The 12,794-nt window shown below is 58.4% G+C and overlaps 1 protein-coding gene across 1 annotated transcript; it reads right to left on the reverse strand.

The window, feature by feature from the left end:
- Positions 1-963: 963 nt before the first annotated feature.
- Positions 964-10,585, reverse strand: XIRP1 (xin actin binding repeat containing 1). The gene is given in 5 exon segments (XM_024566107.4): positions 964-1,912; positions 1,915-2,121; positions 2,124-2,372; positions 2,375-7,041; positions 9,845-10,585. Coding segments are annotated over 4 exon segments (5,433 nt in total). The 5' UTR covers positions 7,038-7,041; positions 9,845-10,585; the 3' UTR covers positions 964-1,598.
- Between the last annotated feature and the right edge of the window lie 2,209 nt (positions 10,586-12,794).

Below are 12,794 nucleotides of genomic sequence, written 5' to 3' on the forward strand. Positions count from 1 at the left end.
AGCTGGCCCAGCTTCCAGGCCCGCCCCTTCTCCGGCAGAGGCAGGTGTGGCAGCAGGTGTGCAGGGCACTGGGCGAGGCCTCACCCAGCGGCCCGTGCTCTCCTTGGTGCACGTTGCCGCCCACGTGCTCACCACCCTTCCACACATCTGTCCCCCACCCTCCGCTTTCCCCTACGCCGCTGCCTCCCGCTATTAGGACTGGCTCCTGAGTGGTCTCCGGTCACCTCCGACGAGATGCCTTCTCCCACCACCCAAGCTAAGTAACTGCCAGCCCTTTTCTAGTGGATTGACTTTTTTTTTCTTCACAGTATTGCTGTCCTCTAAAATGATCTTAACTGCTTGTAATACATTGCTTCCCTTTTTAGAGCTAAGTTCCATGAGGTTAGTTAGGGGTAAATTCTGCCTTGTTCATCTCTATTCTTAGCACCCTGAACGGAACCGGCATGAAGTAAGTGCACAATAAATGTTGGATGAATCCGTGAATTCACTTCATTTCATTCACCTGTGCGTTCATTTATTCGACATTTATGCAGAGCCTTCCAGGCACTTGGGATAAGCACTAGAGGTACTGAGACGAACAAGACAGGGACTCCACCTAGAGGTGAGAAGAGGTATTCCCGGGCCTGGCTGGGCTACCCTCCCACTCCAGCAGGATTCTGATTAGATGCCACTCCAGGATGGTGTCCAAGACTGACCGGAAGGCAGGCCAGAGGCAGTTTCTGGTCAGCAGTTTGTGTGTGTGTGTGTGGGCCGGGGGAGGGGGGCGGGAGGCAGGGGACGGTGAGAAGAGAAAGGGGAACAGGGGCATGGGCAGATCTTCCTGGGTCCCAGCCAAGATGGCAAAAGTGCTGGCTTTTCCCAGCCCCCAACACTGTTGTTGCCAGGAAAACGGGGTGCCTGGAGGTTGTGGCTGTTTTCTCCCACTGTGGGGACTCAAAAGCACAGTCAGACACACACAGAGGAGAGAGTAAAACTGGGGTTTATTCAGAATTTTTCTTCCCCTTTGGGTGCAAAGTGTGGGGCGGGGGGGCAGTACCTTTGGCCTCTGAGGATGTTACTGATTGCCGACCCTGTCCGTGTGACCTTTGGGCTGCCAGGATGACCCTCTGATCTATGGGGATGGTGACAAAGGGGCTCAGCCCTCAGCCCCAGCCCAAAGAGGCCAATCCAGTGTCTAGTTGGCCTTGTTCTTTCCAGGAATTTAGAAGCAGATGGCTGAGAACATTTCGACTCATCATAAGAGCAGCGAAGACTGCGGGTGGCGGGTCACTCAAGGGGCTCCATCTTGAGCAGTGGCATGCAGACTGACACATGTCAGCGTGCAGGCCAGTCCTGTGTGGACTGGTCACACCCTGCACCAACAGCTGAGAGCCCTCATCCAACTCCTGTTCCCCAGGCCTCTCGGTGGGACTTTCCCAATCTATCTTTCTCCCTTTGCAAGAACCGGGCCTGTTGATGGAGCCCATGAAAGGGAAACTACCTATAAGCCTCAGAAGATGCCCTTTCTTCTTGGTCCTGGCCTTATTTGTGCAGGAGATAGGCACCCACCTCAGTTCCCTGGAGGGAGGTGCCCAGGGACAAGTGGGAGGTGGAGGGGCTCACTGGGCTGCAGGCTGGGAGTGGCTGTAGGTCACTGGCACCCTCCCTGCTTCTGCCAGACCCCCAGTGAGCTCAGTGGGGCTGTGCAGGAACTGTCTTAACAAGGGTGAGGCTTGGAGCTCGAATTGGGGACCTGGGCCCCCTGGTGGCCCTACCTGCTCAGTGACCACGATGGAGGTTGTGAGGATTGAGTTTCCGTACTGGTCCACCTCCTCATACTGCTCAGTCACAATTCTTACGGCTCCATGGTGCTGGGAGCCACCAGGCCCAGTCTGTAGTTCCAGAACACTCTTCTGCCACCTGCTGGGCATGGGGCCGGCTTGGGCTGTCCAGAGTACTGGGTGGCCTCCTGTTTCCCAGCCTTGTCCCCAACTCCTTTCTGGTAAAGCAGGGTCTGTCTCACATCCTGGGCCAGGTTTGTGCTTTTCAGTGAGACATCTGGGCTTCCCCTGGGGCTGGGAGCTTCCGGAAACTTCCTTGTGGCTGACTTAATGGAGATGAAGGTTGGAGAGGAGGGTGTATTCTGCCAGAAGGCAAGCCTAGAGAGAGGCCTGAATCTTCTCCCGGTGTCTCCAGCTTGCTGGTGGAAGGGGCAGTTGAGACTGCTTGACCTCTGGCCTCTCTGTGACTTCTGACTTTGGCTTGACACTGGACTTCACTATGGCATGTAACCTCAGTTTGGCTCTTGACTATAGTTTGACCCCTGACCTCCTGGCCTGAGCAGTTGGGTCTGGCTCTGCTGCTGTCCATGACACTGACTTTGCAGGCACTGTATCATTTGGGGGTCCTTTGGAATGGCCCCTAGCGTTAGCCTCAGGCTGGAGGCTAGACATGGAGCTGAGGGCCTTGTGCACAGCTTCCTCAATGTCCAGCAGCCTGGCCAGGGTCTGTTCCTTCAACCTAGCAACCTCTGTGCTGACCCTCGTCAGCTCCCCAAAGGCCTGCTCCACTGAGGCCTCGGGCCTACGGGGGGCAGCAGGAGCCTGAAGGGCCCCTTCCAGCTGGGGCACAGCCTCAAAGAGTCTCCGCAGTGCCTGCACATCCACGCTGCTTGCGGCCTCCTTCTCCAGGGTTTGCACCTGGCTCAGGAGGCCCTGGAGCTCTTGCTGGCTGCCCTGCAGAATCTTAGGGCTCTCAGGGGCTGCTTGCTGGGAACCTTCCATCGGCTTCACTTCTGGGGTGCTGGGGCCCTGCTGTGGTGAGATAGGGTCACTGCTGAGAGCCGAGAGCTTGGTGGGGTCAGGGTTCTGGGCATTGCTACCCACAGCCTGACTCTTGGTCGGCCTAGGGGCCATGGTGTTGGGGCCCTGTTGGGGACAGGGCTGGCTGTGACCACTGGAAAGTCCAGCCAGAAGTTCGTGTCCCTGGCCTGCAGTGGTGGGGACCTTGGCTGGCTGAGACGTGGCTGCATCTGTCTCGCCTTGTTTGTGTCCTCCTTGGGAGGAGCTGAGAGATAGAGCTGAGGGCTTGGGCAGCCTCCGAGGAGGGGGCATCTGGCTTAGGTGTGCAGGTTTGGGGGGCAGCTGGGGCTTCTTCCTTGGGGGCATGGTAGGGTCCAATTTTGAGGTCTTTGTCTGTGACTCCTCAGAGGTTCTGTGGCCAGCAGGGCTGCTGTGGGAGTGGAGAAGGGGGTCTTGCAGTGGCTCGGAGGCCTGCCGGGTGGAGTCCTCATCATGGTGGGCTCGGGCCGTGTAGTCAGGTCCCATCATGGCAGCTGGGAGAGGAGGAAGAGGAGGAACAGAGGCATTATGGGAGTGCAGGCTGGCACCTGCAGCCTGCGGCCCAGAGGCCAGGGTGTGATGGGCTAGAGAGGCAGCCTCCAGGGTGGTCTCTGCAGTATGGAGGCTGGCTGGGATGACTCCTGGCATGACTTTCTCTGGAGGCCCCGGCTCCTCCCGCCCTGGTCGAAGCCTCTGACCTGGCCATTCTTGGAGTGGGCTGGAAGCCTGGGCCGAGAGGGCCGTCTCCCCACCCTGTGGTGGGTGTTCCCTCTGAGAGGGCTGGACACCTCCAGGTAGGTCAAAGGTCCTTACAGGGTGAGCAGTGTAGATGCTGTCCTGAAAGGTCACCCACCCCCCAGGCAGCCCTCCGGGCGGTACTTTCTGTTCCCCACTGACCTTTCTGGGGGCTGCTGGGATCCTGGGGTCCCCTCCAGCCATAGGCCTGACGTTGCTTTGAGCAGTCCCAGTGGCTGTGGCCGGTGCTTGCAGAAGACCATCCTGGAAGGGCATGGAGGCAGCTCCATGGGCGAGGCCCTGCTGGTGCTTGTTCAGAACTTGCTGCTGCAGGCTCTGGGCCTCCACTGTGGCCATCGGCAGACTCTGCACAGCGGCCTGGAGGTCTGGTGCCCTGGGCCCTGGGGGTGTACTCGTGGCTCCTTGTGACTTTCCCAAAGCTTCCATCCCTTTCTGCCCAGTTCGACTGTCTTCTTGCTTTTCTTGGCTAGCCAGAAGGACTGCCTTTCCAGTGGTCTGTGGGGGGCAGGGGGTGGCTCCTGGGCCTCTCAGATGCCCCATCCCCATGCTGGGGTCCAGTGGGGGAACGTGAATGATGCTCTCAGTTGGGAGCAGCCTCTGGGCCCCCTCGCTGGCTGGCACGGGACTTGGGTCAGCCGGTGGCTCCCACCGCAGGCTCTGCAGGCCGCTCAGGTCTCCTTTGTCTATGCAGCTGGCCAGCAGCTGCACACTGCTCCTCTCGGGGGCCCTGCTTGCCAGCCAGGGCTGCAGTGAGTAGGCAGTCAATGAGACCAGGCCCTGCTCTGTCTCCTGCATCAACAGCCCCGTCCTCGCCGCTGAGGTGCCCAAGCCACAAGCTAGTACCTGCTGGAATTCTAGGTCCAGATCTTCGACGTTCCTACTGCCACCTGGAGCTGGAAGCCTCAGCTGCTTGACCTGAAGCTGGCCCGCTGGGTCCTCCTGAACCAGCAGCCCCTGCGGGTCCACGTCCGGCCGCTGTAGCACTTGGCGGACAATCCTGGGCAGCTCGCCAGACACCAGCTCCTCCTTCCATATGTGGGGGCCCCCCTGCCCTGGGCCTGGGAGCACGTACTTGGCTAGGCAGAGCTCCCCTGGCCCTCGGGCCTCCATGAGGATGCCTCTGTGGTGCAGGACGCCAGGCGTGGCATGCAGAGAGTGCAAGGTCGCCTCAGTTGCAGTCTCCTGCCTCTCCAGCCCCCTGTCTGATTGGCCCATGGGCTGCTCTTCCTGGAGGTCGCCCCCTCGGATGCTCTCAGCTGCCAGAGAGCCCATGGGGCAATTCTCAAAGAGCCAGGTGAACTTGTTCACAGAGCCCACAGGGATGGGCTCAGGGATTGACCTTGACCCCTGGTCTTCCCTCTTGCCTGCCTCTAGGGCCTGGAAAACCTCCTTCTGACGAGACACCTGCCCCGAAGGAATCTCCACGCGGCTGCAGTATCGCACAGGCCCTCTTCCACAGGGACGGCCTGACGCCTGCAGAGGCTCAGTCTCAAAAACGTGTCTGTCTGTCTGTCTTTCGCCAGCCTGGACGGGGCTAACCTGCAGGTGTTGCTCCCTGGAGCCTGCTGGCCCATCCAGGGACTGGGGCACGAACATCCAGGTGCAGGACCGTGCCTCAGCCTTCGTTGTGAGGTCTGTGTCCTCTGATCTCTGCTTCTCTGCCAACTCACTCATTGGGCACGTCTCGAACAACCACCGTATGGTCTGCACGTCCCCCTTGGGGGGCACCTCAGGCTGGGGGCCTGCTTGACCCCTTCCTTCTTCTTCCTGTCGTTCTTGTCGCTCCCGCTGGTGGATTACTTCCAGAGGCTGTGTCTCAAAGAGCCACCGGGCAGTGCCCACGTCTCCAGCCACCACTTCCTGCCGGGTGATGCCCCGCACCACATCAACGGTCCTGGGATTTTGGCCCAGTTGGTCTAGGGGCTGTGTCTCAAACATCCACCTGTAGCCCTGCACGTCACCTCCAACTACTTGCTCTCTGCTGACAGATGTCAGGGCATGGAGGTGGCCTTTGCCATCCTGCATAGCATACACCGGGGACCCTATGTCCTGAGACTGCCCTGCAGAACCCGTTCCTTCTACTTTGTTCACACTCCTGGGGGTGGAAGACTCACCCTGCCCAATGCTGTCCAGGGGAATGGTCTCAAAAAGGTTCTTGAAGGCCTTCACATCCCCCTTCACCCCGTCCTCCTGGGGGACACGTGGAGACAGGGACAGTGCTGAGGAGCCATCAGCCTCCTGGGGACCCACCCGCTGCAGGTGACCCACTTGGATCTTGTCTCCGGGAGTGTCCAGGGACTTCATCTCAAATAGCCACAGGGTGGATCGGACATTGCCAGGGACCACTTCCTCTTTGGGCGGGGCCTCCACCCCAGCCTCCTCTTCCCCCTTTAGAGTGTCTAACGCTCTGGTCTCGAACAGATGCCGCTGCTGCTGAACATCTGGACCAGGAAGGATGAGGTCTGGGGATGGCTGGAAGTCCTTCTCGTCCACCAGGATCTCCCGGATGGCATCCAGGGGCTGTGTCTCGAAGATCCAGCGAGTTGCGCTGACATCGGGCCGGGTCCCCTCCTCCAGGGAGATCCCCCGGATCACCCGCACCTGGCTGGGGTCCCGGTTGATGGCATCCAGAGGTTGGGTCTCAAAGAGCCAACGAGCTGTCCTTACTGCATTGCTTTGGATCTCCTCCCGGCATGCGGCCTTGACCTCGTGGATGGTGCCTTCTGCATCCTGGATGGCACACAGTGGCTCCGTTTGGAACAGCTTCACTGTCTTCTTCACATCACCCTTCAGCTCCTGGATCTCTGAGCGCAGCTCCAAGGGACTCTGCTCCTGGAGGGAGGGGCGGGAGCCCAGGCGGTCCAGTGGCCGAGTTTCAAAGAGAAGCCTGGTGCCCTGGACATCTCCACTGGCTGCAGGCTCCCTTGCCGTAGCCTCCAGGGCCTCGGCCTGACCTGTCAGCTCATCCAGGGGTTTTGTCTCAAACAGCCGGCAGGCTGCACGAACGTCCCCTCCAGATGGCTGAGATCTGGCTGGCTCCTGGTCAGTGCTATTGGCAAAAGAGCCTTCCTCAAACTTGCGGGAAGTGGCCTGGACGTCACCACTGGGCACGGGCTCCTTGGCAGCTGGCTTCTCATGGTCCCCAATGGCATCCAGCCGCCAGTTCTCAAAGATCCAGCGCATGCACTGGACGTCACTCTCGGTGGGCTCCTCAGAACCCAGGACCTCGGCCAGGTCTTCAGCCACAGCCTCGGCCAGGTTCTTGCGGAGCTCAGGGTGGATGTGCTTGTAGAGGCGGCGGAGCTCATTTGCCTGCCGCTGCTGGTGGAACTTGGAGAAGGACTCCTTGGGTGGTGGCAGCGGCAGGTCCTCCAGGGCTGGCGGTGGAGGGAGGGGCAGGTCCTCTGCAGTGGACATCGGGATGGTTCGCGTGGGGGCCACCTGCGTCTGGGCGTTGGACATCCTTCTGAAGAGAAGGGCAGGGATGAGGATGGGCAGGGAGCCTTTGGTGGGAGGGGCTGGTTGCTGGGAGAAATGGCAGGGAGCAGGGCACAGGGGCAGAGTAGGGTCGCAGTGACATGCCCTCTCCAGACAGACTTCACGTGGGTCTCACTCTGCCACCTGCATGCTTGGTGTGACTAATCTTAAACTCGGAGCATAAGGAACCATCCACCAAGGTGAGTCCTGGCTTCCCCAGAGTCACCTGAGCAAGCAGGGTCTGCTGGCCAGGAAGCTCTGTCCTTCAGCCCCACAAGGGATTCTCAAACCTCCAGGGGGCAAACTGGATGTGCCCTATCCTCACCTTTATTTACCGAAGTCAGCTTGCTTTCCCTGGCAGAGTCCCAGGTGAGTGGCCTGAGGGATTCCTGACCTTTACGGGGTCTCAGCCAGGGAAACGCAGGCTCCTAAATTGGTGACTTACTTCCCACTGAGAAGAAATTCCCATTCATAACACTAGAGGGCGCACTTGCTGCTTTCATTGGGCTTCTTGCCCAACTTCTCTACCTAGGCTCTCTTCACTCCAGCCTTGCCCAGGCCCACAGCCCATGCTACCGCAGGAGCAGTAGAGGCTCACCAGGTATGGTTAGCAGAGTCATATCCTGAATCCCAGGCAGGGGTCTGTGCTATACCCCAAGACCCAGAGGTCTGAGCTAGGGGGATCTTAAGGGTCTTGTAGCCCAACCACTCATAATTAAAGACGAGGAAACTGAGGCCCAGCAGGAGTCAAATCGTGGTGAATGGATGACAGGCAGCAATAGTCTGGGGCTCCTAGACCCTATTTGGGGCCTGGCTCCCAAGAAATGAGAGGGTAGGGGGTGAGAAACTTTCTTAACAGTTCCCCAGCAGGGACCCCTAGGAGAGGGAGGGGGACATCTACAGGGAGGGGGGGCAATGGGACCCTCTGCAGAGACAGCCCAGCTCTTTGCTCATGGACACTCGATCCCAGCTGTGTGCATAGGGCCTGAATCTGGCTCTACGGTCCCCTCCTTTCTCCATCTTCCTATCAGTCAGTTCCCACCAAGGTATTGCCTACCCTCCAGTCCACCTCTACCCGCCTCCATGGTCTCCCACCACTCAAGCCCTTCTTTGGTCTCTGTCCCCTGTGTCTTATCTGCCTTGTGACAGGTGTACTAACAGTCCCCAGAGGCCAGTAGGGAAAGAATGAGAAGCATGTGCCCCCACCCGCTGCCCCTGACCCACTCTCTGCTCCACATTGGGTGCTAAATATAGCCCAGGTCCTGGCCTCTGTGCTGCAGCCCTGGGCTCCGAGGGAGGCTCAGGCTCCGCCGGTGGGACCCTGGGTGCCTTGGCCTATTTCATCTCCTCCTCCTCCTCCCTGGGACCCCTGATCCTGCCCCTGCCTCCTGAGCTGGCGTCAGGCGCCTGGCCTGCAGGTTGGCTGGTACTGGGGCCTAGAACCCTTCAGTGGCCACGGGGACGGGGACGTGGGCCTGAGGAGGTGCAGGGACGGGCAGCAGGTGGGGGCAGGGCTTCCTCCTGCTTGCCTCACCCCCACCCCATCTTGTCCACCAAAGCCATCAGAACCCCGAGGAATGTGAACTCTGAAACCTGCCACCTGAGCCTCAGCACACACTCTGAGGGTTTCCTTTAGTCCCTGAGTTCTAATGAGGACCCCTGCCCAAGGCAAGCCATGCCTGTCCCCACCTCCTCCCCATTGTGTCACCACCGGTGTGGCCTGTGCAGATGGCATGTGCAAGGCCACAAACTCCACCCCTCTGCCCCCTCCCCCCCAAGGAATCTCCAGAATCCCTGCTGTGGTCACATACTGTGAGAATCACAGAGTCCAAGGGTGTCAGACCTAAGGACCCTCCTGGGTCACTGTTCTGATGGGGAAACTGAGGCCCAAAGAGGGGAAAGGAGCTGTCCTAGGAGGTTCCACAAAGCAACAGCAAGGCCTGAAGCAGGTTTCCCAACTCCTGGCCCTTCCGTGCCTGCCCTTCCTGACCTGCCTGACCTGAGACTCCCGGAGCTTAAGTTTCTAGAAGGCAGGGACAGGGGCTTCGGGGAGGCAGAATTCAGAACTGGGATCGGACTTAAGTGTCCCAGAGCTTGGCTGCCTAGGGCTGGCTGACCCCTCAGAGTGACCCCACCTCTCTGCCCAGACTGCCCCTCCTGGGCCCAGCCCCTGTACAGGTCTCTACATCTAGGCAGATAGAGGTCTCATCTGCCTACCTTGCACCCCCAGACCTGCCCCTGGGGCTTTCCGCACTGGGCAGGGTGAAGCTCAAGGCAGCTCTGGGGATATCCCTGGGCCAGACATGCCAGGGTTTTTAGCCACAGGCACAGAGCTTGTCCCGGCAATGCTGAGTCGGACCGGCTGCCCACCCTCCACCTGTGTGCCCTCCCAGCCCTCCTCCCTCCCTCTTTCCTCCAGACCCTTGGTATTCTTGGGAGGAAGCCCTGAGGCCTGGGGAGCTCCATACCTGTATTTTAAGCATTGCAACTCCAGGCCACCTCCTCCTGAATGCCTTTCTGGATTTTTTTCCGAACTGGCAAGAGCTTGCCCCTTCTTCGGGCTCAGGCCTGTGGCCACCAGTCTGAGAACTCCCATGGGGCCCACGCTAAATCTCCCTTAACTTCCTTGTGGAATCTTTATATCAGAGGCCCCTCCACTCACCTGCATGATCCCTCAACCTCTTTCTGCCCCCCTAATGCACGCTGTCTTGACAGCCCTTGGAGTGTGTCCAGACGGGACGCCAGCCTGGCTAGCCAGTCTGCTGTGGAAATACCAAGGGCAGGGTACTCACCCGATGCCCTGTTTGGCTGGTGTGATGCTTGGGGTCTGTGGCAGGTGCGGCCTTAGGGTCTGTGGCTCCGCTTGAACTCCTTGCTCGGGGTGAGGTCTACTCCCTGGTTCTGTGCGATGCCCTCTGGCTGCCCTGGCTCCGGGTCTCTGTCCCCTGCCAGCCCCAGCAGCTGCCTTTATCTTGCTGGCTAGGGGGTGGGCCAGGGTGGGGGTGGGCAGGAGAGGCTAAGTTCAGAGTATGAAGTGGTTCGGTTATTTTTAGGGCTTGTGGAAGTCACTCTTCCATCCTGAGGAATCAGTTACATGTCCTTTCTCCTGGGGAGGGGAGGAGGAGTGAGGGGAAAGCTTCATTCATCTGAGTCTGATCTGAGGACGGGGCTCCGTGACTCAGCCGTGGTGTGGGGCATCGGTGTCCCAGACTATTTTGAGGAAGTGAATAAGGAGGGGCATCTGACACCTGCATGGCCCTGCCCCCAATTCTTGGAGCCCCCCACCTCTACTCTGGACTGATGAGTGTGTGTCCATTGTGCCTGGAGACTGGAGCCCCTCCCCCCACCCCAGCCCCCATCTGCCTGCAGATGGGGCAGGGTGGGGGGGGTTGAGGGGGAGCTCTCCCTTTGACCTAAGGCCCAGTTCTCCTCCCCCACCCTCTCTGCACTGAAGATTGCCCCCTGGTAGCCATCCCCGCTCACGCCCCGCAGCTCAGTCTACAGATCTGAATTTGCAGGCCTTAACTCTCTGCTGGGTCCCTGATACAGCAAAGAATCCCACAGGCTGGCTCCGTGGTTTTCATAGCAGATTGTCGGGTCCTTGTTTACTTTTGGGCTCTTCCCTCTGACTCAGGGCCCAGACTTTCTGGGAATGGAGGGGAGGGGAGGGGAGGGCAGGGGAGAGGTGGCAGGCTGGGAGCTGACTGTGGGGTTATTTCTGACCCCAGGAGTCATCAGCTCCCAGTCACAGAAGGAAGGGGTGAGGGTGGGTCACACCTGCCCCTCCTTTGCTGCCCAAAGCCTGAGGGGCTTAGCTGAGGTCCAGGCATTTAGGCCAGGAAGGGGCCAGTGTGGGGAGGGCCATCAGGGGCCACCCAGAACACCCATGGAGGGGGCATGTTGCCCAGGCTGCTTGTCTAAGGCTGTGTGGGGGCCTTCTGTTCACCCGGCAGAACAGGGCTTTCCTTCTGACACCCCCAGTGCCCTCTGTGCCAGGGAGTGACACCAGGCACTGCTCACTTTTTCCCCTGAGTCAGCCTCAGCCAGGCAGCGTTGGCCTGTGGTGGGAAGAGGGGCATCCGGGAAACCCTCTCCCTTCCCGTTTCCCCTGCCTTTTCCCACCATCCTGCTCGCTCCCCAGGCTCTTGGCTCTGCCAGGCAAGGTCAGGAAAATGTAACCACCTTTCGGGCCAGGAAGGGAGGAGCCTTAGGTGTCTCTGGAGCCTCTGCCTGGGGATTCCCGAGGTGCCTGCCTGCTCTGGTTTTGAGAATTGAATAAATTAAGACGTGAAAATGTTTTATGAGCATGCTTCGCATGTAGGCTAATAGAAGTGCCCACTATTATTACATGTGTAAGAAAAGGAAGTGGGTACTTGAAACATCAGGGGGCACTCTGTAAAGCACAGGACTAACTGCTTTGCTGTACATCTGAAACTAATGCAGAATAATACTGAATGTAAAGTGTAATTGAAAGTGTTAGTGCTCCATAGTGACCTGCACCTATAATTATCGTATTGGACAGTGCGCAATGTTTCTGTCCTGATGGCAAGTTCTATGGGGTAGTGCTGTTATAGACACTAAAAGTCTCAGAACAGACGGTATTTCCCTTTTTGCCTTGGCTGTTAGGAAGCTCTGAGCTAAATTTTTAGTCTTCTAGCAAGTAGACTTTGTGACTGGTGGTCTGTGCAATGAGGGTGACTAACTGTCCCCGTTGCCCATCTCTGAGGGGTTTCCCAGAACCAGGGACTTTCAGTTTTAGAACTGGGGAAGTCCTAAGAAAACCAGGAGGGGTTGGTCTCCCCATGTGCGATAATTTATCATCAAGGTGTCAGTTAAACAAGGCCGGTAGGGCAGTAAGCTGGGCACTGCTTATCAGAGTCTCTCTGGTGGAGATGCCGTGCATCTACCCCTCAAGCTCCCTTAAATTCCTATGGGAGCGAGACTAGGAATACATAAGTACCCGAGGTTGGTTGGCTGTGCTGATCATACAACAGAGGGGACTTGGGTGAGGGTCGGAGAGGGAAGGGTGTTTTCCGGAGATCACAGTCCCTCCTTCTGGCCTGCGTGTCAGTCCCAGGGGACCTTCCCTGCGAGCCACCCCCTCCAAGTGGGGCCCCACCAAAGTTGGGGATTGTTCAGAAGTTCACGCCTAAGTTTCCCTGGCGAACTGGCCCTTGAGGGTGGAGCTCAGAGGAAGTAGCTGGCAGCAGAGTCACCTGGAGTTTCAGGAACAGCAAGATCCAGGAATGATTAAGAACCGACTACCTGAGCTTGAATCTTCTTAACCTGTGAGACCTACTAGCTGTGTGAGCTTGGCAAGTTACATACCCTGTCCGTTTCTCAGTTTCCTCATCTATAACATGGAGATGATAATTATGCATATCTCAAAGGGTTGCTATGAAGAATATACATTTATTACACACACACACACCACTGAGAACAGTGCCTGCCACACTAAAGGAGTGAGGTCAGTAAGTTTTTCCCTGACCCCTGGCCCCCGCCCTCCCCCAGCTTCTCTGGATCCCAGATCCCAGTGTGCCCTCTGGGTTCGAAGATGAGTGCCCTTCAGGGCAGTGGCTGGCGGTCCTGGCTTCCCTCCAGCCGGGAAGCAGACACCGGTGTCAAGGGACAGCTCTGGGCACTGTGGGATGGGTCTCTTCCAGGTCTGCAGGTGACAGGCCTGCTCAGCCTCTGGAGAAAAATCATCTGAACCCAGAGAAGGGATTTTCTGATCTGAGTCGG

Source organism: Desmodus rotundus, chromosome 8 (genome assembly GCF_022682495.2).
Source record: "Desmodus rotundus isolate HL8 chromosome 8, HLdesRot8A.1, whole genome shotgun sequence".
Classification (NCBI taxonomy): domain Eukaryota; kingdom Metazoa; phylum Chordata; class Mammalia; order Chiroptera; family Phyllostomidae; genus Desmodus; species Desmodus rotundus.